At 41.1% G+C, this 27714-nt stretch overlaps 1 protein-coding gene across 1 annotated transcript in view; it reads right to left on the bottom strand.

Annotated features, from left to right (window-relative positions):
- Positions 1 to 27714, bottom strand: part of LOC140361519 (fibrocystin-L-like) — a 56791-nt gene that overhangs the window by 26852 nt on the left and 2225 nt on the right. Inside the window, exons 6-38 of the mRNA XM_072447231.1 lie at positions 27615 to 27685; positions 27425 to 27538; positions 24596 to 24688; positions 21442 to 21707; positions 20801 to 20889; positions 20576 to 20735; positions 19807 to 19921; positions 19586 to 19729; positions 19342 to 19496; positions 18824 to 18937; positions 17981 to 18118; positions 17762 to 17886; positions 17527 to 17681; positions 17297 to 17457; positions 16858 to 16990; positions 15250 to 15404; positions 15053 to 15175; positions 14682 to 14787; positions 13849 to 13956; positions 13608 to 13772; positions 13136 to 13257; positions 12912 to 13044; positions 12071 to 12263; positions 11668 to 11810; positions 11225 to 11326; positions 9361 to 9543; positions 8126 to 8299; positions 7442 to 7647; positions 5621 to 6593; positions 4856 to 5104; positions 4440 to 4589; positions 3136 to 3310; positions 2447 to 2603 (exon numbers count right to left, since the gene is read on the bottom strand). Coding sequence (XP_072303332.1) covers positions 2447 to 2603; positions 3136 to 3310; positions 4440 to 4589; positions 4856 to 5104; positions 5621 to 6593; positions 7442 to 7647; positions 8126 to 8299; positions 9361 to 9543; positions 11225 to 11326; positions 11668 to 11810; positions 12071 to 12263; positions 12912 to 13044; positions 13136 to 13257; positions 13608 to 13772; positions 13849 to 13956; positions 14682 to 14787; positions 15053 to 15175; positions 15250 to 15404; positions 16858 to 16990; positions 17297 to 17457; positions 17527 to 17681; positions 17762 to 17886; positions 17981 to 18118; positions 18824 to 18937; positions 19342 to 19496; positions 19586 to 19729; positions 19807 to 19921; positions 20576 to 20735; positions 20801 to 20889; positions 21442 to 21707; positions 24596 to 24688; positions 27425 to 27538; positions 27615 to 27685 — 5650 coding nt within the window. The remainder of the gene's footprint in view (positions 1 to 2446; positions 2604 to 3135; positions 3311 to 4439; positions 4590 to 4855; positions 5105 to 5620; positions 6594 to 7441; positions 7648 to 8125; positions 8300 to 9360; positions 9544 to 11224; positions 11327 to 11667; positions 11811 to 12070; positions 12264 to 12911; positions 13045 to 13135; positions 13258 to 13607; positions 13773 to 13848; positions 13957 to 14681; positions 14788 to 15052; positions 15176 to 15249; positions 15405 to 16857; positions 16991 to 17296; positions 17458 to 17526; positions 17682 to 17761; positions 17887 to 17980; positions 18119 to 18823; positions 18938 to 19341; positions 19497 to 19585; positions 19730 to 19806; positions 19922 to 20575; positions 20736 to 20800; positions 20890 to 21441; positions 21708 to 24595; positions 24689 to 27424; positions 27539 to 27614; positions 27686 to 27714) is intronic.

The following is a 27714-nucleotide window of genomic DNA, read 5'->3' as shown; positions in this document are numbered from 1 at the left end:
GTTTGTGACAGAAAAGGTGCTGCTAAACGGCAGTGTCTTTTCTTGTAATCAACACACACATAATTGTAGGTTTGGACAATTTTCATCTGCTGCGGGCGGACAGAACGAGAGACTGCGGGAAGAAAAGAGGTGGAGGTCTGGCGGTGTATGTGAACACGAGCTGGTCCAAACCCGAACACTGCACAGTGAGCAGCTATGTAACAAGGATATTGAACTATTGGCTATTGGCATGAGGCCATATTATCTGCCCCGGGAGTTCTCACATGTGATTTTGATCGCAGTCTATGTGGCCCCGTCTGCCAATGCTGAAAATGCTTGTGAAGCACTGCTCTCCTGCACTTGTAGGCTGCAAACACAGCATCCACAGACTCTCTTCCTCATCTCTGGTGACTTTAACCACGCTTCTCCCTCTTCTGTTCTACCAACATACACCCAGTATGTTACCTGCCCCACCAGAGAGAATAGAACATTGGACTTGTTTTTTGCCAACACCAAGGAGGCTTATTCCTCTTCCCCCCTCCCTCCCCTGGGCAGCTCGGACCACAACCTTGTACATCTGAGGCCTGTGTATGAACCCATCGTGCGCAGGCAGCCTGTGGTGTCCCGTGAGGTGAGGATGTGGTCTGCTGAGAGCGAGGAGGCTCTGAGGGACTGCTTCAGCACCACTGTCTGGACTGAGCTTTATGACCCACATGGGGAGGACATCAACACCATCACAGAGTGCATCACGGACTACATCAACTTCTGTTTTGAGAACATTGTTCCCTCCCGGACGGTGCGGTGTTTTCCAAACAACAAGCCATGGATTAACCGTGAACTGAAGGCTCTGCTGAAGGAGAAGAAGAGAGCCTTCAGGTCAGGGAACAAGGAGGAGCTGAGGACTGTGCAGAAGGAGCTGAGGAGGAAGATCAGGCAGGCTGAGGCCGGCTACAAGAGGAGGATGGAGGAGCAGCTGCAGCAAAAGAACATTCAGGGAGTGTGGAGGAGCCTGAAAACCATCTCGGGCTTCAAAATCCCCCCTGCCCAGACAGAGGGGGATCTACAGTGGGTGAATGATTTAAATGCTCACTTCTTGAGGTTTGATCGGTCACCCGCCCCTCCCCCTGCACAGCTGCATGCTCCCTCTTCCACAGCTGGACAATGCCCTGCATCTGTTCCTCTTCGCTTATCTGCCCCGGACCATCAGCTCCCCACTTCGCCTGGACTCACCCATCCCCCCAGCACACGGTCCCCCTGCCAACCACTGACTGTCACAGCAGCACAGGTGGTGGATTTCCGCAGACGCCACCCCACTGCCCCCTCGCCAGTGAACATCCAGGGACGGGACATTGAGAGAGTGGACTCATACAAGTACCTGGGTGTTCATCTGAACCACAAACTGGACTGGACTCATAACACAGACGCACTGTACAGGAAGAGCCAGAGTCGGCTCTACCTCCTGAGGAGACTCAGGTCTTTTGGAGTGACAGGGCCACTCCTGAAGACCTTCTACGACTCTGTGGTGGCATCAGCCCTCCTGTGCGGTGTGGCCTGCTGGAGCAGCAGCATCACAGAGAGGGAGAGGAAGAGGCTGGACAGAGTCATCAAGAAGTCCAGCTCCTTCCTGGGCTGTGCTCTGGACTCGGTGCAGGAGGTGGGGGACAGGAGGGTCCTGGCTAGATTCACATCTATGTTGGACCATGAGTGCCACCCCCTGCAGGACACTCTCTCCGCTCTGGAGAGCAGCTTCAGTGAGAGACTGATCCACCCTCGCTGTGTGAAGGAAAGGTTCCGTAGGTCTTTCCTTCCTGCTGCTGTCAGACTTTATAACAAAAACTGTTAGTACTGAACACTCGCAATACTGACCTAACCTAATACTGATGTGCAATTCTGTCATATGTGCAATTGCTGTTGGAATTCATGTGCAATTCATGTGCAATTACTGTGAAATTCATGTGCAATCTATGTGCTGTCGTGACACATATTCATGTGCAATTACTGTCGTGATCGAGCAATGGTATTTATGTATTTATTTATTTATTTATTTATTTGTCTATGGGAGTTTTTATTTATTTATAGGAGATCTTCTACTGAAAGTGTTTTTCAGACTTCCTATAAGTGATCTGTTCTTTTCTTCTGTATCTACCTCTGTATCTACCTGCGTTGCACCAATGAAATTTCCCCATGTGGGACAATAAAGGAATATCTTATCTTATCTTATAAGACATCGTCACTTTGAATCAGAATATTAACACCGGCCCCTAAACTACGACTTTATTCTCGCTAAATTCTCAGTTTATTCTCGTTAATTTATGACTTTTTTATGCTTTATTCTGCAGATACAAAATTATCTGCCCTAAATCATGTGATAACATGATATTGTCCAAGTTCACAGCAATATTATGAGATTAACACAATAACAACATCCGCATTTTGTTACATATTGACCGGTCCGAGCAGATCTTACCAATGGGGCCATTCCCTGGTCTTTGATGTTGACGTGGACCTTGGTTTTCTGGGACTGTGGCTGTGCGGTGGTGACACAGAGGATGTGTGTTGGGTTTGTGGACTGGACGTTACACACAACTCCGGCGATGGTCACATTGACTTCATTCATATTCGTACTGTACAGAAAAAACAGGAGAAAAAAAGTTGTTTGAACATTCCGAGCTCAAACGCCCTCATGTAAAGCCATTTTGTACTGATTCACTTGTATATGTATTAGAAAAAACTTCCAGTCTTAAATGCATAAACATAAAGTGCAACATTGCTTGTAATTCACACTTTTTTTCATATATAAATTTGTATTATACTTTTGTGTGGATGGAAATGTATTGATGATGCTGTGATTTACAATAATGATAAAAATAATCTTGGTATATTGATAAATGTCTATACAATTAAAACAGACAATAACTGACGTGACTTATTCTAACAGAAGGCAACATATATATATATATATCTTTTACAATAAAGTACACTTCCATCCACACAATAAAAATGAAATGCCATACATTTTATCAACACAGATCAAAGTGTGTCTGAGGTCATAAATCGCTGTTGACAAAAGGGATTGTGTTTTGGAAACCGAGCGCTTAAATCACGTCCAGTGTCCCATAAACAGGGCGTGGTTGTCTCATTGTGTCTTCACCGCACCTGAAACCGGAGCCAGTGATGGTGAGCAGGACGCCCCCGGCTGTCCGCCCGCGTCGGGGCGAGACATCGGTGATCGCAGGGGTCAGCGCGGACTTGTACGTGTAGCCGTCGGCGAGGGTGAGGGTTTGAGTCGGGTTTGAGACGAACACCACGCAGCGGATCTCGGACCCAGTGGCTACGAGACATAGTAACACGCCATAAATGTCAAGATACTGTTTCGACACACATTCCGGTCAATTGAGCTAACGGCAAAACAGCATTCCTCAAATACTGACTTTTCCATGAGTGTTTTAGACCAGTTTGTCTATTCACACTATTTATTCCTCTAAGCAGCAGAAAACCTTAAAACACATTCTTAGACTTTACTTCAAAACCAGGAAGATTTACACCATAATTATCTCAGTAATCTGCACAACACTGAAGCTGATGCGCAGATTACAGGGTATTTTTAACTGTCGCAAACCTGTAAATGTCATCTCTCAAACAAACAGAAGACGTTTCAATTTACAGCCGTTTTGATTTCGAAAGCAGTGTCCAGAAAACTACCTTTAAAAGATGTTCTACCATATTTGATTTACACGTTATTAATTAATTCCAAAATGTTAATTTTGGAATTAACATTTTGTGTGTCTGGTCATATTGACCAGACACATTTTAACAGGTTTGACTGGATCTCTATTTTTGCACATGTTCAATTGTATTCTTTTCTACATTGGATGGTTATATATTATTTTAATATATTTTTCCCTATGTTGACCTTGAGCATCTTGAGTGACACTTTACAATTAAATCACTTAGCAACATTGAGTTTCACATTTAAAAGTATAACCATTACATACGTAGCATAACAACTTCTAATTAGATAAAGTGAATAAAAGTACTGTGTGTAAGAGTACTACATGTGTGTAAGTAGTACTGGTTAAGATAAAGTCAGATTTAATTGATAACAAATTACATTAAAGCCGCGCTAGCGGCGATGATGGCTCTCGCTTTCCCGCGCGACCCCCTTCCCACCCGTCCATGTTTTCTGCTGCGTTTTGCGGCATACCAACGACGCTCAGTAATTCAGTGATTCAAATAGTTGTTTGTCTTGACAAATTGCAAGATTGTGCTGAACGCAGACCTGAGCAGGCAGGAAGGGAGAGAGAGCCTCGCTGACACTAACGCTAATAAGCGTTAGTGTTAGCATTAGCAATTTACTTTTGGAAATACTGAAAAAAGTACAAGATGTACAAATGTCAAAAGCAACAGCAGCAATAAGACGGTGGAAGCGATCGTAAAGAGGTATAACTTGTTGAAATCACCATTATTGTGCGGAGAGTAACAGGACAGTTTGGAGGAAGTTGAAGATTCTCTGTCCACTTTACAGTCGTGGCCACAGATCTGGACCTCAGCGCTTTCTGGGTCAAATCCTGAACCTTGAATGGAGAGCAGGGCACCACCACCAAAACTACCTGAAAACAACATTTAAAATGTTTAAATGACCACTGAAGCTTGACTAATAGAAATTAGTAAAAAGATGTAGAAAAGAAACGTTTTCACTTTGTCATGTGAATGTCTTTTTATGTATTTTACTTGAAATAATTCAATTATTATTGAATTATTTTTTCTAATTGAAAAAATAATTCAATAATAATTTGCCTTTAAAATAATTTGCCTTTAGCGTACATGTTATTAAAAGTTTAATTCTACTTAGGAGGAAATGAGCTTCTTTACTTACCTTCGCTGGGCTGGACACTACTCAGAGTCAGTTCGTAGTTGAAGGTGACGGCGGATCGGGCGTGACCTTTGCCCTGGTGCTGAAGCATGATGGGATGCGGCCCTCCGGGGTTGTTCCCGACAGTGCACTGGACCTGAGTCTCGGTGACAGAGGAGACGGAGCAGGGAACGTGGTTTAGACTGACGGACACGAGCTGCTGGTCCGAGCCAAAGCCTGAACCAGTCAACGTGATGAGAGTGCCACTCGGGCCTGAGGAACAAACAGGAACCAAACACATGAGAATCACACATTGTACATTGTATTTGAATGACAATAAGACTGTACAAAAAAGCCTCTCATTTTAACAAGTTTGGGTTGAATATGAGGAAACCAGTAGCAACAAATTCTACCCTTAATTATCATGATTTGAACAACTATTCACATTGGCATATTTTAAGAAGAACATTTTTACATTAAATTGCGATTATCTCGAAACACCCAGCCAACTTTTAAGTACTATCACTGCATATTTTAATTTAAAATGACTGTATTACAGTTTTCATTTTGACTCACTGTTGGTTTGTTTGTTTCAAGACATTCACAAACTAGTTTATAAATTCTTTACTTAAATTTACTATTTCCCATTTTAAAGGACAATTCTCGGCCAATTTGTACTTTAATTTGAACCTAGAGATGAGATTTCTTAACCATTAATTTAATGACATGAATACTCTCTTTTTTGACAGTGGGTGTAGCTGTATATTCAAAACAATCATGTTCATTTACCGGTGTCGGGGCTGACAGAGCTGACGACTGGAGTGTAGGTTGAAGAATAGTTGAACGTCAGCACTGGATACGTCATAGAAAACACCAAGATCTCGACCTGCGCGGCGCTCTCGTCGTTCGGAGGCGACAGACAGCGCACTTCACTCGGTATCGTGCTTTGAATGACGCACGGTTTACTGCCGATAGTCACGTTGGTATTGCCCGGCGCAAAACCATTTCCCGTGAAGACCAGCGGGGTTCCTCCTTCTAAACTGCCCACCTCTGGAGACAGGGACGCCTTCGCTTCACTCGTCAATGAGAACTGGCAATGTGCAAGACCTTTGCTTCTTATGATCACTTTTACTCTATGTGCTGCAGCCGGCAATGCGCCCACTGCTATTGTGATGTTGTCATCCTCCACAGCAAGGACTTTTGCCTCCTCAGCACCAACGGTAACATAGACGTCTTCAGTTTTGTCACCAAATCCAACGCCTAAAATCTCAACATTGCTCGGTCCGCTTACGGTGTAAGTCGAAAGCTTACTGACAGAAGGAGTGATGGCAGTGGAATATTCAAAAGAGCAATTTGAAGTACAAGTACTGCGAATTTGTCCGTCTTGGTAAACGACTTCCCCAGAGTTGACCTGTGATTCTGAAGTATCGCAGGTGATGTGGGTGTAATTCACAGACACGACATTACAGCTTCTACCGGCTGCGGTAACGGCCCCGTCTGAGAAGCCCGAACCGTGAAGCGCGAGGCGAGTGAAGCCGTTGGTGCTGCCGACGTGAGGCCAGACCTTGTCGACGACGGGGAGGAGGACAAAGCGGCGCTGCATCTCCTCCTTCACCGTGACGATGGCGCTGCCCAGGTTGTCGACCCGCAGGGCGAGCGGATGGGCGATGCCGATGGGGAGTTCACTGTCTGCTCCGAGCCGGCAGAAGAGGTCTGTGTTTGAGCTGTTGATCACATGACAAGGCTCGTCTCCCACGGTCACCTAAAACACACACATTATTTTTATTTTAAGTAATAGATTTGTTTTTATGTCAAACTGTTTTAGTCTATGGGCTAACATACTGTATAGCATGGTTTTGCATATAGGTGATATCTGGAGGACTTTTGCCCATTTAAAAGATATAATAGTTTGTCTTAATTGCTATGGAAACGGTAGGTGCTATTTGGAGGACATTACACCATTCAAGAGATGTACATCTTTTGATGTATTTAAATACATCAAAAGATGTATTTGTGAATTGGAAATTGCAATGAAAAAGGTCTTGAGTACATAATATTTGTCTTGTGTGGAATACATATTAATTATTCCAAAGATCTAATTATTGATTCTATTTCAAGCAAAATTATTTGGAAAACAATAATGATATTGTCTTATATAGTGTTTTTGGACACTATATCAGTTTATATACAAAAATAGACAAAAAACTCTCAATACTGGAAAAGTATTGAGCGAATTGGCAAATAGATTGTATATTGAAATGTATCTGTCGACCTTAAAGACATATTAGACACTCACTAAGTTATAATCCTACTGGTGAAAATAAATTGCGTAACATTTCAGAGTTCTAGGTCCAAGTAAGTTGAAACCAAATATATTTTGTAAATATAATGGTGTAATTTTGCACAAATTTACCCAAAGAGCCAATGGCAATAATACTTTTCTTCAACTATGTCAACAAAGTGTAAAGATTTCAACTAATTGTGACTAAAAATGATTAAATAGGACACAGGGACTTCCCATCGTATCGCTCGCGTTCCCATAGCGATAACACTAGTTAAGGTGAGTGTTTGCTGTGGACCAGGGGCCTGTAGATATGGGTCATTCTTCACCTTGATGGCGCAGGAGACGTTGCCGAAGCCGTTGCCCGTGACGTGGATGGCCTGGTGGTACGTGCCCTGGTTTGGGGAGATGGACTGCACTGTGGGCGTGGAGCAGGGCGCCGCTGTGAAGGAGACTCCGGAGGACGACTGGTTAGTCTCAGGGCACAGAGGGGAGGCCACACAGTCCTGGGACGACCTGCGATCGCGAGAGGAACCTAGAAGAGCGGAGAGTGAAAACAAATGTCTTTATACAAATTTGTTTAGTTTTTACTTTGGCCTAATCTAGATGAAACCTAACGTCTGTTTATTATTGATTAAAAAAAAAAAAATGTATCTGTAATGTATCCTGTTACGCTAACTTTGACTAAAATCTAATACTATAGACTTGAAGTACGACCATAAGTGTTCATATACTTATGCAGACTTCTTTTTGGTCATGTTCTAGTCCTGGTTAAGCCCTGGTCTAGTCTTGATTTAGTTCCAGGTTTAGTCCCTCTCTTACTCTTAATTTGTGTATCCATTTAGTTTTTTTTTCATGTTTTTGAATAAAGAAAATAAAAGCACACTGATTCACCCATTCATATTTTCATATCTGTGTGGACATAGTTTGTTTGAGTTAAACTATATATAAAGACAATAAGACATCATAAAGCATGTTGATAATTACAATCTGACAATATGATTATAAATTACCAGCTGGCACATGTTTAGCTTCAATTCCTGCCATTTTAAGGACCAGTCTGCTGTTCTTCTGAGGACGAGAAAGGACTTCCACTGTTCCCTGCAGAAACCTTAAGTTCCCGGGGTCCACAAAACCACTACTGTAGTAATAGACACCGGGCACAGAGAAAACATAGGAGAAGCTGCCTGAGGAGGGAAGAGGAGACACAGAGACACAGAGACAATGAGTGCTTTAGACATGTGAGCTGTTTTTTGGGCTGTCCATCAGGCAGCCGATAATGACATGCAATTAAATCCCTTTAAGCATATTGACCATTTTGTATCAGTGTCAATTTTATTATTATTTTTTTTTTAATCAATGCAATTTCAGGCAAGTTTACCACTCAGGCAATCTTTTGTTTATTCCACACCCGAACAATTTGTCTTAGTAGGATCTAGAACATTTTTGTCCAGAATGCATCTTCTTCCCTCTTTGTTTTTTGCCATTGCAATTAACTCAAACTATTAGATTTTTTTCATCATCCTCAAAATGTCACCTATAAACAGGAAGCTGGAACCCATGAACATTTTAGTTGAAATGGAGGACATTTAAGAATTGAATTGTGCATTTCCTTTAATATTGAAGATATTTAAACTTGAATTATAATTACTGACGCTGTAATAACTGGCTCTATCAACAAAAAACTAAAAAAAAAAAAAAAAACTGGTGCAGAGAAATTTCTTCTTTAAGCAAAATATCAATCAATTAATGTAAAACTATAAGCATGGAATATTGGAATATTGGAATCTAAAAATGCCTGGGCTCCAGAATATGCAATTCTATACAGTCTAGTCACGACGCCCTTCGTCGCCGCTCATTGGTCATCTATAATTTGGAACAAAATCTAACTTCTAACAGGATTTATGCTTAGCTCATTGATTCTACAGAAATCTGTGTTTTTCAGTCCCTGTGATATTTGGTTACTTTCGTTTTTCCTTCCTATTTGTTTTGATAGAGATGGACCATGCGTGTCTCTGAATGGCTAATCCACCCGTCAATCACGCCCATTTGAACAAATCATCATTCTGGATTTTCCAGGTAACTTCTTCCCTACCCGTGTGTCCTGAAGAGGACACTGCATCCATGTTACAATACTTGCCCTGGTTCTTGAAGAGCACCTGTCCACAATGTTTGACATACCTCTGATGTACTATGCCTTATGTATCATGGTGCTTGGTAAATACTCAATTCAAACTCCTCATTTTACCATTTGCAGTAGCTGCGCCGCTGTTGAATGGTCCTCCTTTGTCCGTGTGACTGCTCGCTGTGGGGACACTAAAGACTCTGTACTTGACCTGGAGGAAAGTCAGAGTGATCCAATGCCAAACGACTTCATCTCCCTCATGGATCTTCAGCGAGGCTGGTTTCCAAGCATAGCCCTCTCCAAACTCTGTTAAAGAACAAACATTGTTTTTGCCAAGAAACATGCAGAATTGTGTTAGTACTATTATGGCATATAAAAACCAATATATGTATTTACTAGTCAATAAAACTGACCTTAGAACTAGAACATGATTAAATAAAGTAAAAATAATAAATGTATGTACATTTGAATGGAATTGTAGGTAAGAGGTTTTGGCTCTTTGCTAGAATGATCTCTCTTTTACCACAATAAACAAAAGAAGTCACCAGTGTTGGGAAAGTTCACTTTCTACATGAACTAGTTCAGTTCATAGTCCACACATTTTAAAATGAACTAGTTCAGTTCATAGTCCATACATTTTAAAATTAACTAGTTCAGTTCATAGTTCATATTTCAAAAAATTGAACTAAGTTCACAGCTCCAAAGGCGGTTAGCGCTCTTGCCTCCCATGAAGGAGCTCATGGGTTCGATTCCCGGACCAGACCAACATCACATGATCTCTGGGTGGAGTCTGCATGTCCTCCGTGGGTTCTCTGGCTTCCTCCCACCGTCCAAAGACACGCATGTCTTAGGAAAAATTGGTGACTCTAAATTGGCCCTAGTGAATGAATGTGAGAGTGAATGGTTGTCTGTAATGTCCATGTCTCTGTGTTAACCCTGCAGCAAGTTGGCCACTGTCCAGGGTGTGCCCTGCCTAAGGCCCGAAGTCACTGGGATAGGCTCCAGTCACCCGCGACCCCGAAAGGGAACAAGCGGTAGAAAATGGATGGATGGAAGTTAAAAAAAACAGCTCCAAAAAATAGTTCAGTTACTTTTTTAAATATGCTTTTTAAATATGCTATGTTTTAAAATTATTTCCACTTAACATAAATTATTTTATTAGTTTAATGCTGAATCTAACTATGTGTCAGATTTCATCTTCATATCCAATTTTGAATCCTTACCCAGGATTTACATTCACATTGAAGGGACAAACTTCCCCAGAGGCAAAGTGCACAGAAATGCAGATTGTTCCCATCCTCACCGACCTTATCATAAAACTCACGTAAATGGTCGTAGCAGGGCGACTCCTGCTGTTCTGTTGCTGTCGTGTCCATGCTGCTTTTTGTTTTGATGCGTATGCGCAGTGCGGTGCGACACGCGAAATCTCTGCGCTATCGGCCTCTACAACTTCAGAGCTCTCACACTTGCCAGGCTCTGGTCGGGCTACTTAACGGTGGTTTTTTTGCCTGGAAGTCTCTAAAAATCTGACACCTTATTGAACAAAATTAAAAAGAACAAACTTGCCGTTCACAGATACCAGAATGAACGCGTTCACATTATCGTTCGTCTGCAGTAAGATAGTGAGTTCAGTTCACGTTCACCAAAATTATGAACGCGTTCATGAACGAAAGGCACAACACTGGAAGTTAAATTTGGCCTGAAAAGAGGATTAACTAAACAATGTAAATCTTGCATTACTTTTGCATAACCCTAGTTTTAACAAGTCAACAAAAAACTGCTTGAAATACTGCTGATTTTAGAAAACCCAGACCTGAACCAGTTTCTTTGTGTCTGTTTTAGGTGGTGTCAGATTTGAGCTACAGGTGACAGCCACAATGCTCATAGTGGTTATCTGTAAGTTAATCCTTTTTCTCTTTTGTGTTCGATTTAATGTGAGTACATCCGATTTGCCTTTTGAACAAAAGGAGAGAAATGTAAAACGCACCCTTGTGGATCCCTTTGTTCGTCACCGTGGTGGTGTTTTGGCTCGATTGTAAAACACACTCCAGTTTGTCGTCGGCGATGGTCGTCACTTCACACTCGACTCCTGTCACAGAACACAGGGTGAAGTCATGAAACATGAAACAGAAGTTACATCACCACAGGGCGAGCACAGTATACAAAATATACATCTGAGAAGTGGTAAGTTTTAGCTGAAAAATATGAAAAAATTGTTTATCCACTTGCAATTTCTGACTAGACACCGACAAAACTTATTCCAATATTCTGGCTAGTGCCGAGGAGAGCTCAAAAGACTGTGCATTTCTGACTAGACACCGACAAAACTTATTCCAATATTCTGGCTAGTGCCGAGGAGAGCTCAAAAGACTGTGCACAATGTCACTTCAGCACCACTTTGATTCTCACTCCGGACATGAAACAACTTACCAATGGAAACTTCGATGTCGGAGGCGTTTTGGCCGAACCCAGCGCCCGTAACAGTGAGTTTAGTTCCTCCCATCAAAGAGCCGACCAGCGGGGAGACGCTATGGACCTCCAGGATGTATTCAATGCTGGCGTTCTCACCATCGCTTTAAGAAAAAAGATGAATGTGCTTTAAAGTATCTATAACCAATGGGAAACAATGGCAAACAAGCTTTATCTTATGATACGTTGATAGATAGGATGTTTAAATGCTTTCAAGTATAAATAGAACAAAACTAATATCCACTGGTATTCTAAGACACTGGTTGATTTGGTAAATTCAAACGGCTCACACTATAAAAAACAAATTTTGTTTGCGTGAGACGTATTTGTTTAAATGAAACAGTAGAAATGCCTTCAGCTGTACCTCATCCGTGCATTCCCGTTGTTCTGGACCTGAACGTTGATGTGGTGCAGGCGCGGGGGAAGCACAGGCAGGAGGCAGGTGATGTTCGTCTGCGTCCACGTCAGCACAACACAAGCCTCTCCACCGACCAACACCGCGCTGCCATCGTCACGCGCTCCCAGGTTTGATCCTTCAATAGTGAGAACCCTGTGTCCTGTAGAAAAACAAAAACATGAATAAGACGTGTTCGGTTGAAGAATAATCTGTCAATCAAGTGTCAAAATAATTAACGCCTATGTCTAATCCTAGTTCAGTGAGCACCGTTCCGGTTTGGTTGTCTGACAGCTTTTCTATTGTTGGAAGTTAAAAGCCCATGTTTTCTCAGCAGAAAGGATTCCCACAGAAAACCAGCAGGTCAACAGGTTAAACAAAAGAATACACAGCTATTGAGGTATTTGGTAATGCTCTTTGACACTCTTAATTATATAAATATGTCAATGTCATGTCAACTTTTGACATAAGCAAAGGTGTCAAAATGCAGACTGTAAGAGTTTGACTAGACTACTACACAGTGGAATGGAAAATGTGAGCGTTACGTGAACAAAGTCAGTCAGCTTTGAAATATTTGAGTGCAGAAAAACAAAAAAATCTTGAAATTCATGCAATTACTGAACCTAAATTTAGCGGTTTAGCTGATGATTATTCTGGGCTCATAGTGTGTCTTAAGATATATAACAAAAAATATTCAGTATTAAGACAGTTGAGCCCATCTTAATATGAAATGAAAACAACATGCTCTTGAAATTTGGTTTTAAAATGCTTAAAAATGTTTGAATAAAGAATATAAAGTGTCTCCACTCACCGCTGACAGAGGTGATTTTGGGGCTGATGGATGAGATTTGTGCCGTCAGATTGTTATCGTACGAGAACGAGTCCGACGCGGTCTCAGAGATGTCTCCCACGCTCACGGACACGGCTGCGGATCCGGCGACTCCCTGCGACAACGCGTGAATAAATGAACAAATACTGCTGTGTTGTTGAAATTATGATACATTTTATAGATTATATAGAGTGATATTGACTTACTGGAGGCGTCTTGCATTTCAGTTCAGTTTCAGAGGCATCTACGACCACGCAAGGGTTGTTTCCGACGGTTACAGTGGCGTTCAAGCCGAATCCAAAGCCTTTGATCGTCAGCGGAGTTCCTCCTGGAAGAAACATGGAGTAGGTTAAGAGCATTGCAGTTTAGTAAGGACAGGTTTGATATGACGCTCTTTTAAAACTAAGTGATTAATAAAAGACAAACACAAATCCTGGACTAATAAAGGATGATTTATAATTGTACCAGGACTAAAGCAAGTGGACTAAATCGACAAGGACGACCAGAGAACAGATTAAACCAGATCTTAACCATAACTGTGTAAACATTGTCACTGTTATCAACAAAGCTGCTATCAATTTATATTAAATAAAAACAGTAGTTAGACAGTGGACAGTAATTAAAATTCTCAATGAATGGTTAAATCTTGAATTTTATGTTCTTTATGTGTAAATTTACCAGCCAAACTCCCAGACACTGGGGAGAAGGATGAGATGATGAGTTGATAGGTGAAGTAGAGGATGTTGTCTCCAGAGTGTTTTGCGTTTCCGAGCGAGGGGAAAGTCACCGTCACGGGGAAAGTACCAGCAACGGACCGGCTGAGACTGCAAACCTGACTGACAGCTGCGCAAACACATTACACATACAGTTTACTTTTATTTCTATACATTTATGCAAAATAAAGTTACTATTCACGTACATGTGGTCGTTGTAACGTTGCACTTTGCGTCCCCAACCGTGATTACAGCATTTTCATTTGCAAATCCAGTTCCAGTGACAGTCAAGAGAGTCCCAAGGCTGACGGATCCTGGAAAAGAGACCATTAAATGACCACACACTTATCAATTTGTTCAAGAGAAAAAAAGAGGTAAAAAGTAAACAAAACATATCTTAAAGGCGTAATGGACAATTTTTCACTGATTTGAGAACTCAAGCGGAAGTGCACAGCATGCGCACTCGTCCGAGCGGACTGATACAACACACGTGCGTTTGTTTAATAGCGCGATGGATCGCATCGCATCTCTCGTCTCCCGTAGATTTCCGTCTCTTCTGAACCAGCTCGAACAGTCTTTCTCCGTCCTAATTTTGTCCCGTATACTGAGGGAAATATATTATGATAGATCAATGCGCTTAGACACGCGGAAACGTGCTCCTCACCTGGAGACGAGCAGACGCGGCTGCAGGTATATTATGATTGATACGTGGCAGGACTAATCGGCTGTCCACGCCACGAGGAAATGGGACTCAGATTTGGGCCAAAAAATCGTCCATTAGGCCTTTAACTGAACAAATATTTAGGAAATAACATGGCAACACAACACATGACAATTATTTTTGTAATGTAACACAATAGAAGCAATATTGACTTCTTTCCCCCTTTTTCCCCTCATTTGTGCATATTACAATTATATCATCAAACATCCCAGGTACATCTTGATTAGTAGGCGCAAATATATAAGCGTTATTAGATGGTTTTGCCATAAAAGGTTGGCTCAAATGGCGTTATGGTTTCCGTGTTTACAGAAGGCAGACCTTGTGATGGGCTGATTCCGGTCAGGACGGGGGTCTTCTCCGGGGACCATTCGAAGCTGCAGTCTCCAGAGCACCAGGACGGGATGTTGTTGATGAAAACCTGGGCCTGGAAAAAACGAGCATGAAAAAAAAAAAAAAACCTTCATCACATTGCGATCACGTTGGGTGCGTGGCCGTCAAAATGCAGCTGATTGTTGTGGGACGGCGATTATCTTCTCAAGTTAATCCTGTCTCAGTCAAGAAAATACCAGACGACTATTTCTGTCTCACCGCAAAATATCAAAAAGCAATTTAGCAACAGGCAACCACAAAAGCATAAGATTAAATCACATGAGAGATGAGTTCAAACTGGGCAGAGCAGGTGTTTCTACCTGTGGCTTGGCCTCCATCACACGGAAATGATCTCCCATTATTCTAGGATGCAACATTCCTCCCTCTTTGTTCTCCTGTGAGAAGAAATGGACGTTTGGGCCAACTATGTTCGAGCTGTCGATCTGCAAACAAAAATAGCAATATATGAATTCACTATAATCGCATTATGGGAGGCTAAACACATCATATAATTTACTTTTATCTCTGGCTGGTTTCCTGGTTTTGAGACCCACTCGACTCTCCACTGTGGCTTGCGACATGTTCCGACATATTTGACTTCCACTTCACCCATCTCCGAAATCCTCTGAAGATCGCGTTCCAAGTCCTCTTCGTTGATATCAATAGAGAGACCTAAAATGAAACAAATATCTTTGTTATTTAAACTCCATCTTAATTATAACATACACATATTCATCTGTGTAAGTAACACATTGATATGAGTTCTATATTAAGTTACATAAAAGAAAATAAGAAATATTTATTAAATCATCAATAATCAAGCAGATTACACTTTACTTTGGATGATTCAAGGATGAATAAGTAAAGTAACCGGTAATTATGGTCATTACAGAGTTCCTCTTACCAAAAGCAGCACAAACATGGTAAATGAGGCTACCCCAAATAAATTGTCTGTTTGCTGTAACCCGACCCACCATTTTTCAAGTGGGTGGGCAAGTAGGTAAATTCTTTTTTTTTTTTTTTACTTTGAAGGCAAAAAAAGATCCAAAATGAATTGTATGTTTGGTGTAACCCTACCATTTTTTTCAAGTGGGTAGGTAGAAAGGTAAATTATTTTTTATTTTTTTACTTTAAAGCATAAAACATTCCAAATTTGTATATAAAATTTAATGATAATTTGCCTATGAAATTAAGTTAATACTATCATTCATCAAAAGAGATTCTACCGTAAATGTACAAAACAAAAAATGAATAAGTCCACCCAATAAACTATTTTTGTAAAGGACAAATTATTTTATTTTTTTGGCCATTTTCATGTCGTAGAATCGTCGACGTCTTGGTCATCATATATGACAAATTCTGCATATATTTCAGACACTGTCAAATCCCGTTTTTTCTATTCTGCCAGTGACACGCAGTGACACGCAGTAACCGCCAGGGGTCAGGCTTCAACAGACAATGACTTGAACGTTCTCTGCTAGTGTTAAAGGTCCCATAACATGCAAAATCGACTTTTCAGAGCTTTTAACCTTCCACCATTGCTATTTGTGCTTCATATATGTACCCAGAGTGTTTTTTTGATTGATTCTCGCAGTTTTCAGCTATATTACAGACTATCTCCTTTCCTCGAATCTCCAAACTGACGGGCGGTGGGGCAAGACCGCGTCATAAGGGCAAGCACGCGTCACCATCCCCCGTCTGGGTGATATTTCTTAACTATTATGTTAAGGGTGTTGCACAACCCTTATTATTATCAATTATACACTTAGGATAGACAACGAAACGTGAAAAAAGCATGTTATGGCACCTTTAAGTTTCATTTTCATTTATTTTTCGGCTTCGTAATATTTTAGCGAGTTCCAGTGATACAAAATTATTCAACACGGCGCTTTTTGGTGAGTCGGCAAAATATAAGAAAAATAAAAGAATTTGGCATAATTTTGACAAAATGCTGATATTTTTTTTTTCAGTCGGCTATAATTTTGACGACTCGGTGGTGTTACGGCAAACAGACATATTATTTTGCTCTGCCTGATCAGAAAATGTTTGCTGTAATCTTGGTAAAATGGAAACAAGGCTGCACATTTAATTATTGTTATTAAAATAATAAAATCTCCATCTGTACCTTTGACGTGGTCCTCGTAAATCTCCACATCGAAGGTTCCGTTCAGGGGGGGCGTGGCTTTGTGCGTGCGGGTCACCGTGACGACGGCTGCTCCTTCTGTGAAATTGCCCATGTCCTCATCATCCTTCGACTTCTGTAAGAGCACAATGCAGACAAAATATATATATACATTTGAAAAAGCTTGACATTAAGACCAATTTTTATTCTACAATGAAAAAAATAAAAACAATAACACATTTTTTTAATTACCACAAATATACAGACAAAAGTCCAGGTTTTAGAGTTTAGGCAGCTAGTTTAAGATTAGGAATCCTACTTTATTTTGTATTCACATAAATTTGAGGAACTTGACTCATTAATCACTTTTCCAACACCAAAGTGACTGAATTGAGCTGTCATTTATTATAAATGCATTTAAAGCGATGACAGTTTCCGTTACCTGCATAAATCCCACTTCGATCATGGGAAAGCCAAAAGCGCAGTCCATTGTCTTGGCGCTGATCTGGTACGACATGGCTGAACTATTTTTGCTGACAGAGATCGACTCGAAGGCACGACCGGAGCTCTCGAAGGGCGGCGGCCTCCTCTTCATCGCAACGGCTGAATAAAAATACATTTTACACCACATGTTTGCTCATTCGACGGGACAAATGCGCCATTGCGGTTTACCATTCTCGTCGTATGTGGTGGGCGACCTTCCAATGTGAACGGCATCGATATAAAAATCACCGTCCGAGCCCACACTCAGATGGGTCATTTGGTAGAGACTTCCGGCAAATTCTCCTTGCAAAGAGCTGAGCAGGTTGATGCATTTGTAGCTCCAACTGCGAACGATAGACAGAATACGACAATAAGGGACAAATGTGTGGCAAAATGTAATACGGTAATACAAAATGATACAGACGTGGGGCCTTTTTGGAAAAGGACAGAGATGCTGGTCGTCCCTGAAACGGTCTGGCGCTGGAAGTTGCGGTAAGTGAACGACAGCGTGACCTCGCCGTTCAAAAGCCCCTTGTAAGCGAAGCACAGCTGGAAATGAAGGTTACACACGATTAAATAAACTGTCCTTCGTAACAACCATGTCACCAAAATAACAACAAAATAAACTGTAGAAGTATTTTACCCAAGGAAATGTCTTGAGCGGTATTGGTCCATATTCTTTGCCTGACCCTTGGAGGTAGGTGTCTTTGAAAATGGTTTTGGAGTTCTTCACTGACCATAAGCCGCAGAACGCCAAATTTTTGACAGGTTTTCCATCAAACTGATGCAAAGAGAGAAGAATAGTAATGTATTATTGAGTGTCAGCGACATAAGCAGACACTATATGTTCTTGTATTCGCATTTATTTTTCCATATCAGGATTTTGATGTGTTTCAACTCCTTAACACGTCCACCGATTTCAACAAGTTATACCTCTTTACGGTCACTTTCACCATCTTAGGGGGGCTATTGCTTTTGAAATTTGTACATCTTGTACTTTTATCAGTATTTGCAAAAGTAAATTGCTAATGCTACTACTAGAGCTAATTAGCGTTAGCATTAGCGTCTCTGTTGCTAGGTGACGGAGGTACAGGGAGGAGGGGGTGCAGCCGGGTCACCGAGGCTCTCGTTCAGCACGATCTTGCAATTTGTCAGGACAAACAACTATTTGAGTCGTAAACTACGCAATAATCAACTGTGAACTACTGAGCGTCGTTGGTATGCCGCAAAACGCAGCAGAAAACATGGACGGGCGGGAAGGGGGTCGCGCGAGAAGGCGTGAGCCATCATCGCCGTTAGCGCGGCTTTAATGTAATTTGTTATCAATTAAATCAATCGGACTTTTGATCTTATTATGTAGTACTCTTACACACATGTTGTACCTTTACGCAAGAATGCAGACACTCGCAATGGCTTCAGCCATTGCACATTATCTAGTTGTATAATTATAAATGTGAAGCGTCAGTCTGTAATGTTTGGGCTTTACCGTAGAGTTGTCATCGTCTTCAAAGTCTTTAAAATATTTCACATCGGGGCCCTCAGAAGTCACAATCTCTGCCGGGCATTTGGGCGTGAACAACTCCTCCAGAGCGGACTGCATCTGTAAATAATCAATGTGAGCGTTTAGCCGCAGAGTTGTGTCTTGCAAACATTTAATAAAAAGCGGGTTTCTCGTAGCGACGTAATATTGTATAAACCATAGTTTAAAATTTATCTGAGAATTCATTGGTAGAATTTGAGGTCAAACTTTCAAAATGGATGTTGTTTTGTTGTTTTATGGTTTATCTTGGTAATTATTGAGCCTTTCCACGTGACAAAAGTTGGCACAAATTCTGTCAGCAACAGAAGTAAATTTATCATCCGACACTATTACCACAACTCAACCTTTATATATTTTCCATTCGCTTATATTCTTTCCAAATGTGTGAATTGCTAACAAAGACCTAAAGGCAGCGGCTCTCCTTCTGAAAATGTTAAATAACTTGATTTTAATTTGTTGCAGACCTCTTCCTCAGTTGCATTGTATGCGATGGGCCTGGTGGGTACGTTCTCCCATGTGAGTGTAAACGTCTCCATGTTGCTTTGTCCTTTAGTGGCCTCCACAACTGTGATATTGATGTCAGCGCCAAAGTCGTTGAAGGTCAGGGGAGCAAAATCGCCTGGAAATAAAATAGATGCTGTGAAAGTTTGGTGAAACAAAAGTGATCTGAATTTTAAAAAAACATTAAAAATAGGCTTCTTCTGTTACCTCTGTCTGAGTTGAACGTAATGGTAAAATGGGTGCTGCCGCCGTCTTCCGCTTTAGACACTTTCACTGTATCAGGTTTGATTGACCAAAGATCATTCAGAGCGGCCTCCACCACAGACGCAGAAGCGCTGACAGCCAAAGGAGCTGAAGATCGGGTGGAAACAATGCATAAAAAAGATAAATAATATGCTTTTATTTGACAGATATTGCAGTGTTTATACCAGTCAGCGCAGGCCCGTATCCCAGGCTGAAGAGGTAATTCCCACCGCTGACAATAGTAACCTTCTGGACCTCTTTAACGGCAACCTTACTGGTCCACGCCTCAAACGCCACCACCTACACGTAACAAAACAGGTTAAACTGTGCTTTTCCAATTAAATATCTCTCTAAGTGAATGTAATCTACTCTGAAGTGGTAAAGATGCCTTTTTACAGATTTCATCCAGTCAGGAAGCAAATTAGCTAAAAAAAAACTATTGTGCAATAAATCCTAAAGATCTCTATGATTTAGTGTGTCTTCACCAAAGTCAGATAATGCCCTTGGTTCAGTCGTATTTTGGCATTGCATTTTACAGCTGCTACATTTAAAGTGCACATGATTACTTAGTGAGATAATACCTGTCATAAATATAAATGATCGATTTACACAAATCAAGTAGCTGCTTTTATTATTTAATTATGAAAAATATGTAAATGACAGGAAGTCGAGCTAGCTAAAACATATTGAGGGAGACATTTTTGCAACTTTTTAAACATTAATTCAACATTGTTCTCATATATTTCTATTTGTCAAATAATAATTTCTGTTTTTGTTTATTGCTAGGTTACAGTTTCCTAGTGTCATGGTTTACAATCAGGAAGTAAAACTAATCAAACTAATTCAAATGAATCTAAAAATGGCCAAACTGAGATATAATTTGTCATATTTCAAATATTCATCTTAACTGCGTTTTAGTAAAATGACTTAATGATGCAATCTGAAGTGACTGACCTGAGTCTCATCATGAACATCGTACTCTGCAATAAGTATCTGGACTTCGTTTTGAGCGTTGGACGTCTGTTTTTCTGTGTACGAGCTCTTCTCTGAGAACATGGCCAGCGTGACAGAAGCTTTGCCCCGGGATTCTTGCTGAAGAATTTCAATGTAGTACCTGAGAAATGTAACATTGTATGAATAATATTTGTTATAATGTATATATGGGGTTTTTGAACTTACGGTTTTCCTTCCTCCAGAAATAGATCTTTGGATTGCTGTGAAGTCCATGAAAAAGCCTTTGTATAACTTGTCTGGAAAGCAAGTTTCTCCTGCAAATAAAAGGCAGATTTTAATAGATTTAGAGATTAAATACAAACTAATTTTAATCAGAACACTACAAAAAGGAATGATGAGATAGGACTGGTCATTATTCAGTCAGAGAAATGTGTTGAAAATATTGTTTTAATGTATGTCGAGGTTTAATTATCAGTCAAATGTAAAGTAAAAAATCACCTTTTGCCCTTATTTCAATGCTTACAACAAACATTTTCCACAGCATTTTGGAACATTTTTCACTATAAACCTGATGTTATGATTTATGTATGATTATAGTGATTTGATACGATTCATTTTGCAAATCTTCAAAACAACATTCATGATATTATCTAAATTCTGATAATTATCCACCTCTAAGTGGTAATAAATTAAGAGTAATTAGATTAGAAGTCATTTTAACTAATCACAAATCTCAATTTTGCATTATTGAACTGATTGTCTTAATATTTAATTTCCTGGTCAGCTGGCGGTGAGTAAATAGTTACTACTCAAATGAGAGAAAGTATTCGAGTCCTTCTCTTGAGTCTTTATTGTCTTGGTTGTACCTTGTGCTCTGGTCGGCTGGAGTTGCTCATGTACAGCTCACAGCGGTCGTCACACTGCAGGTGCAGGATGAACTTCCCTGTGGACGGAGGAACTAGGAACCCCCTGGTCCTGGTTGTGAAGTAATCGTGTTCATCTGCGAACAGATGAGGTGTGGAGTCTATCCACTGAGTCCAGTATCCTGTCGCGTTCTCGTTGTATGTCCAGATCTCTTCAAGGGTTCCTGGACTGGTATCGTTCCAAATCTCCATCTTCAGACCTCTGCCGCCTGAGTGTGATGATCATTTAAACAAGAAATTAGTTAGCCTATAATTTAAAAATGTCAAAACACTTTGGTCAAGGTTTCCCAATGATCGCGGGCCGGCCCTTCACTACTTGCCTAGATTTGTATTTGGCCCTCGGAGGAAAATAATTGCCCACCCCTGATCTAGATTATACTTGGGCTGAACTTGAATGATCGAGTTCTAAACCAGGATCAAACCAACTTTGACCAAAAACAGAACAAAATCAGGACTTATGAGTTTTAATAAAAGTAAAACATTTTAGAGGCTATAATGTTAATTTCAACTAAAATTAATGGTAAGTTTTGTCACCTGTTTATATCATTTTTCTCAGAAGAAATACTTACTATACTTTTTATTCTACCTTTAGTATAGATTAATACCATAATGCTATAATAATTGACTCTGGGGAAGTACCTGCATTCATTTTCAGAACTGCTGGTCTTACCTATGACTTCAATTAGCGTGATCTTCTATTCAACACCAAAGCGTAACTGAAGATATATTTGTTATCTTAAGTTGGGGAGCAGGACCACGCCCTTCCTGCGGCTACACTATTTAAGCATCCAGATCATACACCTGTGTTCATGACGTCGTGCCCCTCCCTCTCACTCTTTTTAATTGTTCTATTTATTCTAATTTATCTCCTAGATGGGGAGCCTTCAACCTTCAGCCCTCATCGCATGAAGCCCCAAAACGGCATCAACTTTGGTACATTTGTGTTGTTCATGTTTCTCGCCTGCCAATAAACACTTTGCATCATAGCATTGTGGTCCTTGCTAGTGTAGGGGAATGGAGATGGACATTCCACGGCCAGATAACAGAAAATCTCTCTTTGAACATTGGGGGGTTTTCGTTCTCCCTCTCTCCCTCACCGCAGGGAGCCGCTGTGACTTTTGTGATAACAGACCTTCTCCCCAGTGACTTTCAGGAGGATGCCCCGATGAAAACCATGTTTTATGTGATTATGCCATGAATGTTCGTCTGAATCAACTCCATACACCACATGTTTCACCTTGTGTTACATATTTTTCCACTGTTTAAAGTTTATATTCCCAATGCTTTAACTCAAGTGCCCATCACAGGTGAAAGAAGATGTAAAATGTGTCTACCTCAAGAAATAATGTGCACAAACTGCCAAAAGTGTTTAACGTGTAAGTGTCAAAACAGGGTTCAATGTTTTTGCCATTATTATTTACGTTACTCCAGTTTTATTTTCTCGGCCAGGAAAAATGTTAAACAGGAAGTCTTCGCAGTAGCACCCGCCCCTTTTGCTCCCAGCATGCCCTGCGGGCAAGGTAACAAGAGGATGCCCCAAGCTAGAAACTCTTCTCTTCTCTTCTCATCCCCTTTGTGTTAAAGCCTTTGTCTTTTTCTCTTGGAAGCCGTCTCCACGGACGAGCCTTTCACTTTTTCCTTTGTCTCAACAAAAATCCGTCCGTCACGTGGTCGACAAGGCCATGCCAGCCCTGGACTCTGAATCCACCTGAAACCACCTGGAACCACCTGGAACTAAGCTCAAGCGCTAAACTGGACAGAGACTTTCTTTGCTACTTCGTTTCTCTTCTTTTTGAAGTAATCTACGCCGTTTACGTGGATCAGCGCTACGTTCTCATCTGAGTAAAGGCCGCGTAAGGAGCTAACACGCCGCTAAAGCGTTCTATCGCTAAGGAACTCTCGGATATCGCCTCCGTTGCCACCGGCGCCGAGGACCTCGCAGCACGCCGCTGCCTTCGCCGCCACACCGCTCCACGCGACGCCTCGCTCCACGGCCGCCGCCCGCTTCACGAACCTGGCTGCACGCCACTGCCTTCGCCGCCACACCGCTCCACGCGACGCCTCGCTACGGATCTCGTCCGCGAACAAGGACCAGCCGGACCGAGTCTCTACAAAATCGTAAGCCGAGTTCAGTGTGCGGTTCTTTGTGGCGTGATTTGGGTAGAGCTCAGCTGTTCCTCCTCCCTTTAGCTTCTCACTTTCCCTCTCTTGTTGATATAGATTAGCATAGACACGTTTGATTATCAAAGGCAAACCCTGGTTTAACATTATCTGCATGAAATTTGCTGTCAAATCTGATATAACATCACCTGTGATTTACCTGTACGCATTCCTGCTCCGGTGTTTTGATTGCCCTTTAGATAAATAAACTACACGAAAGAGTTATTGACTATTGTTTGTTTGATTAGACTGTGTGTAAGTCCCTGAATCGTGAAACACCCTTCAGACCTTTTTAACGAGCGCGATTAAGGACCGTATCTTAGCTCTTTGGGTTGTACCCTGGTGCCCCGTCTTGTCTTGTTTCTGCTAAGAAATCTTCCTTAATCATAAACTGAATACATGTAGTTTGAGACCCTACACTAGTGAACTAGTGATTACACCAGATTCTTTTGATGCTTTGACGTGCTTCCTGTCTAACCTTTTTTACACGGATTAAACTCTGGACGACATGCCGTGTTACAGAGTCGAGACTATTATCTTGTCACAACGTGAAGTCCATCAAAGCAATGGTTCTTTACGCTCTGTGACAAGGTGATCGCACAAGACCGACTGCTTTGTTGTACAAAGTACAAAGATGTGATGTGTGCTAAGATAAACGCAGCGCTGATGTATTTATTTTTCAGCGTGACGATTTACTGGGAGTTTTCTTACTTTGACCACAGTGTTAAAATGTACCACCAACTATGAGACGGAGACAAGACACATATTATGATCACACTGATTGATAAGTCGTTTTTTGTCACAAGGTTCATTATCCCACTTTCTTCATCTCACACAACTAGATCATCATAATAACATTTTCCCAACACAAACTTTTTCAGGTCAAGTTTTGTTCTCATTTTGAGCTAAACAATAAAAGAAAATGTGTTTTTCTCACCAACTCCGAACTCTGCAAATTCATTTGGTTTCCACTCGGATGTTTTGCACAAGATTTTGTCGTCTGCAACATGCAGGACTTCACAAGGCAGACCTGTGCAAACAAACAGACTAAATAAGCATAATAAATAAACATTTAATGATTAGGGTGAGCAAAATAATATGTGTGTTTGCCGTAACCCGACCGACCCGGCGTGAAACTAGCCAACTAAAAAATTTGTATCAGCATTTTGAAGAAAAAACGTCGAATTCTTTTATTTTTCAATTATTTCGCCACCGGACTTTCCTTGACCACCGTGTCGTATATTTATGTCACGTTTATTATCCGTACAGCAAAGATAACGCACTGCGCAAAACATGTGCGTGTTTTAATTACTCTGCCACATATGACATAACGTAACAGACCACGAGTTAGTGACGCCAATTTGCCTTAAACATGTCTTTGTTGTTGTTGTTGTTGTTGTTGTTTTATGGCGGTTGGCATCCAAGTTGTTGCATTACCGCCAGACTTTATTCCTCAGACTTTGTCGTAGTTGTTGTTGTTGTTGTTGTTTTATGGCGGTTGGCATCCAAGTGTTGCATTACCGCCAGACTTTATTCCTCAGACTTTGCCAGACTTTATCCTCAGACTCTGTCGTAGTCCGTAAAAGTACTCCTTCCATTGCTTTGGTGTTACAAAGCCCATGAGGTCATGATATGTCTTTGTGACTAGAATAGTTGTTGTTGTCTCAGAACTGGCTTTATTCCAGGGAGACTCTTCCTCATCTTCCTCTCCTTCTTTGACGTTCGGTGCTTCCACCGTACAGCTTTATTCTTCAGGCTTCATTCTATAGGCTTTAATATGTCCACTGATGTCGCCGCTTGGTAGCCGTGCGTCTACGAGACTGGGCGAGGACAGGAGACCACCTCCACCCCTAAACATGTCTTTGTTGTTGTTGTTGTTGTTGTTGTTGTTTTATGGCGGTTGGCATCCAAGTGTTGCATTACCGCCAGACTTTATTCCTCAGACTTTGTCGTAGTCCTCAGACTCTCGGCGCCACTACATTGTCCAGAGGACATGCCAGACTCTGTCAGGGTGTTTTACGCGATGCATTCTGGGATTGACACACGCCCAGTAGCGTCATCACAACAAACATGGCGGCGCCCGTGTCCCTCGCATGTTCCCCCCGCTCGCCTTCGCTACCAAAATAAAGGATAACGGCGTACAAAAGGTCGATTGAATAGTCTGCTGATCGGGTTGAGAGAGACGTTTTCCGTCATTGACTGTTGAAGCCTGACCCCTGGTGGTCACTCCGACTCAAAAAATGGCAAAATTTGCATCTTTTTTTTTTGCCTTCAAAGTAAAAAAAATAAGAATTTGCCTACCGACCGAGCCACTTGAAAAATGTTGACTCGGGTTACAGCAAACAGACAATTTATTTGGGTAGCCTTAACTAAACATTTGTAGACATGTTATTTTAGTATTGAAAACTATCACAAAGGGACAAATCATTGTCTAACACAAGTAATAACAGGCCATTAGTTTTCATTAAAAACATGATTGCATTGATTCCACGCTGTAAAAACAAGCTAAGAAAAACCTTGCAGCAGTTATCAGTAAAAGTACTAATCTGTTTTAAAGGTGGACTGTGTAACTTTTCTGGTGGGGGTCTCCCACCGTCTTGTTTCCATGGAAATGTAGTTTTGCTGGTAATGTTCTACAATATTGCATTTATCAATTGCAGCTTAAAAAATAAAACAAAAACAAAACACTAAACAATTACATCTCCATAGAGATAAGCAGGTGGCAGAGCCTCCATCAGAAAAGTTACATAGTGCACCTTTAACTTTAAAAAAGGCCTTTCTATTGCATTCATTCACACCATAACAAACAAACAAACATTGCTTTAACTTGAAACACTCATGATCTGATTCCACCTTATCTGTTCTTAGAAATGTATTGCACCAGTTCAACAATGTGATTATGTCAATGTCATTGTTTACGCTCTGTCACTATTAAGACATTTTTGTGTGCGAGGTAAAACAACACAAGAGGATGTTCTTTTGTTTAAACGTGCTAAGTACAAAATGTTTCGACAGCCGAACAATCCACTGTGGACAATGATGCACGAGTCTGTGTTCCAAAGTGTTGGTACAAAAGGACAAAAACATATCAAAAAATGAATAACACAAAAACAACATGCCGAAGGCCTTTACTATTGACATTATATAGCTCGAAAATCACTGTTCTAAGATGTGACTAATTATTTGAAAGTGGACAATGAGGAAAATGTAACAATGTAATAATGAAGTATTTAAAAGCCCACCTAACTATAATTTAAGTCTAGTCACATGTTTAAGGTAAATGTACACCAAACAACAGGTTTAGTGAGTTCAAGACCCTTAATAACAGTAACTGTCTCTGGTGATGACAGATGTAGATTAGATGATGAGTAATTAAACTATTTTGCTGTATTAACTTAAACTGCAGCTCTGGCCAATTAGACCTGGCAAAGCAGTTTCATGAAGTGTTTTTGCAGGTTTAGAGAGGAGCAGATGCAGCCGTGAAACAACCGTGTCCTGGGACAATTAAAACTTTACTCACTAACTCGAAAAAAAAATTCAATCGCATGGCTAGAATTATTCTCAATTGATCAAATCACTTCAAAAAAGTACAATTACTTAAAAGAATCTACTCAATGACAGCAGCGAGAGTATTTATTCTCAGTTACTTTCCACCCCTGAGTGCATGACCCACGCCAAATCCAACTGTTAAAGCAAATCTGTCAACAGGGAGATACAGCTCCCTCAACCTGACAAACAAAGAAAACAAAATTTAACAATTCTTCACCTCCAACGACAACCCGAGCAGGATAGTCGGTCTGGTCACCCAAGTGTCGCCCGTGGATGGTCAGTGTGGTGCCTCCTTTGATGCTGCCCTGGGATGGGGAGACTCCTGTCACCTCTGAATGATACAACAAATAATGATAATCTCATACTTCATGTAGAAAGTAAAATGGCAGTTTTATACAGGCACATACCAGCAAACGTCTGAAACATCCCCAACTTATTCAAGGAGGAAACCTGGTACAAGTGTGACAGCGTAATACTCCTAAAAAGAGCAGTTTGTGAGTGGGACAT

Source organism: Eucyclogobius newberryi, unplaced genomic scaffold, assembly GCF_026437365.1.
Source record: "Eucyclogobius newberryi isolate DKJ021-1_F unplaced genomic scaffold, fEucNew1.0.hap1 SCAF_16, whole genome shotgun sequence".
NCBI lineage: Eukaryota > Metazoa > Chordata > Actinopteri > Gobiiformes > Gobiidae > Eucyclogobius > Eucyclogobius newberryi.
This window is presented reverse-complemented; position numbering and strand designations above follow the sequence as displayed.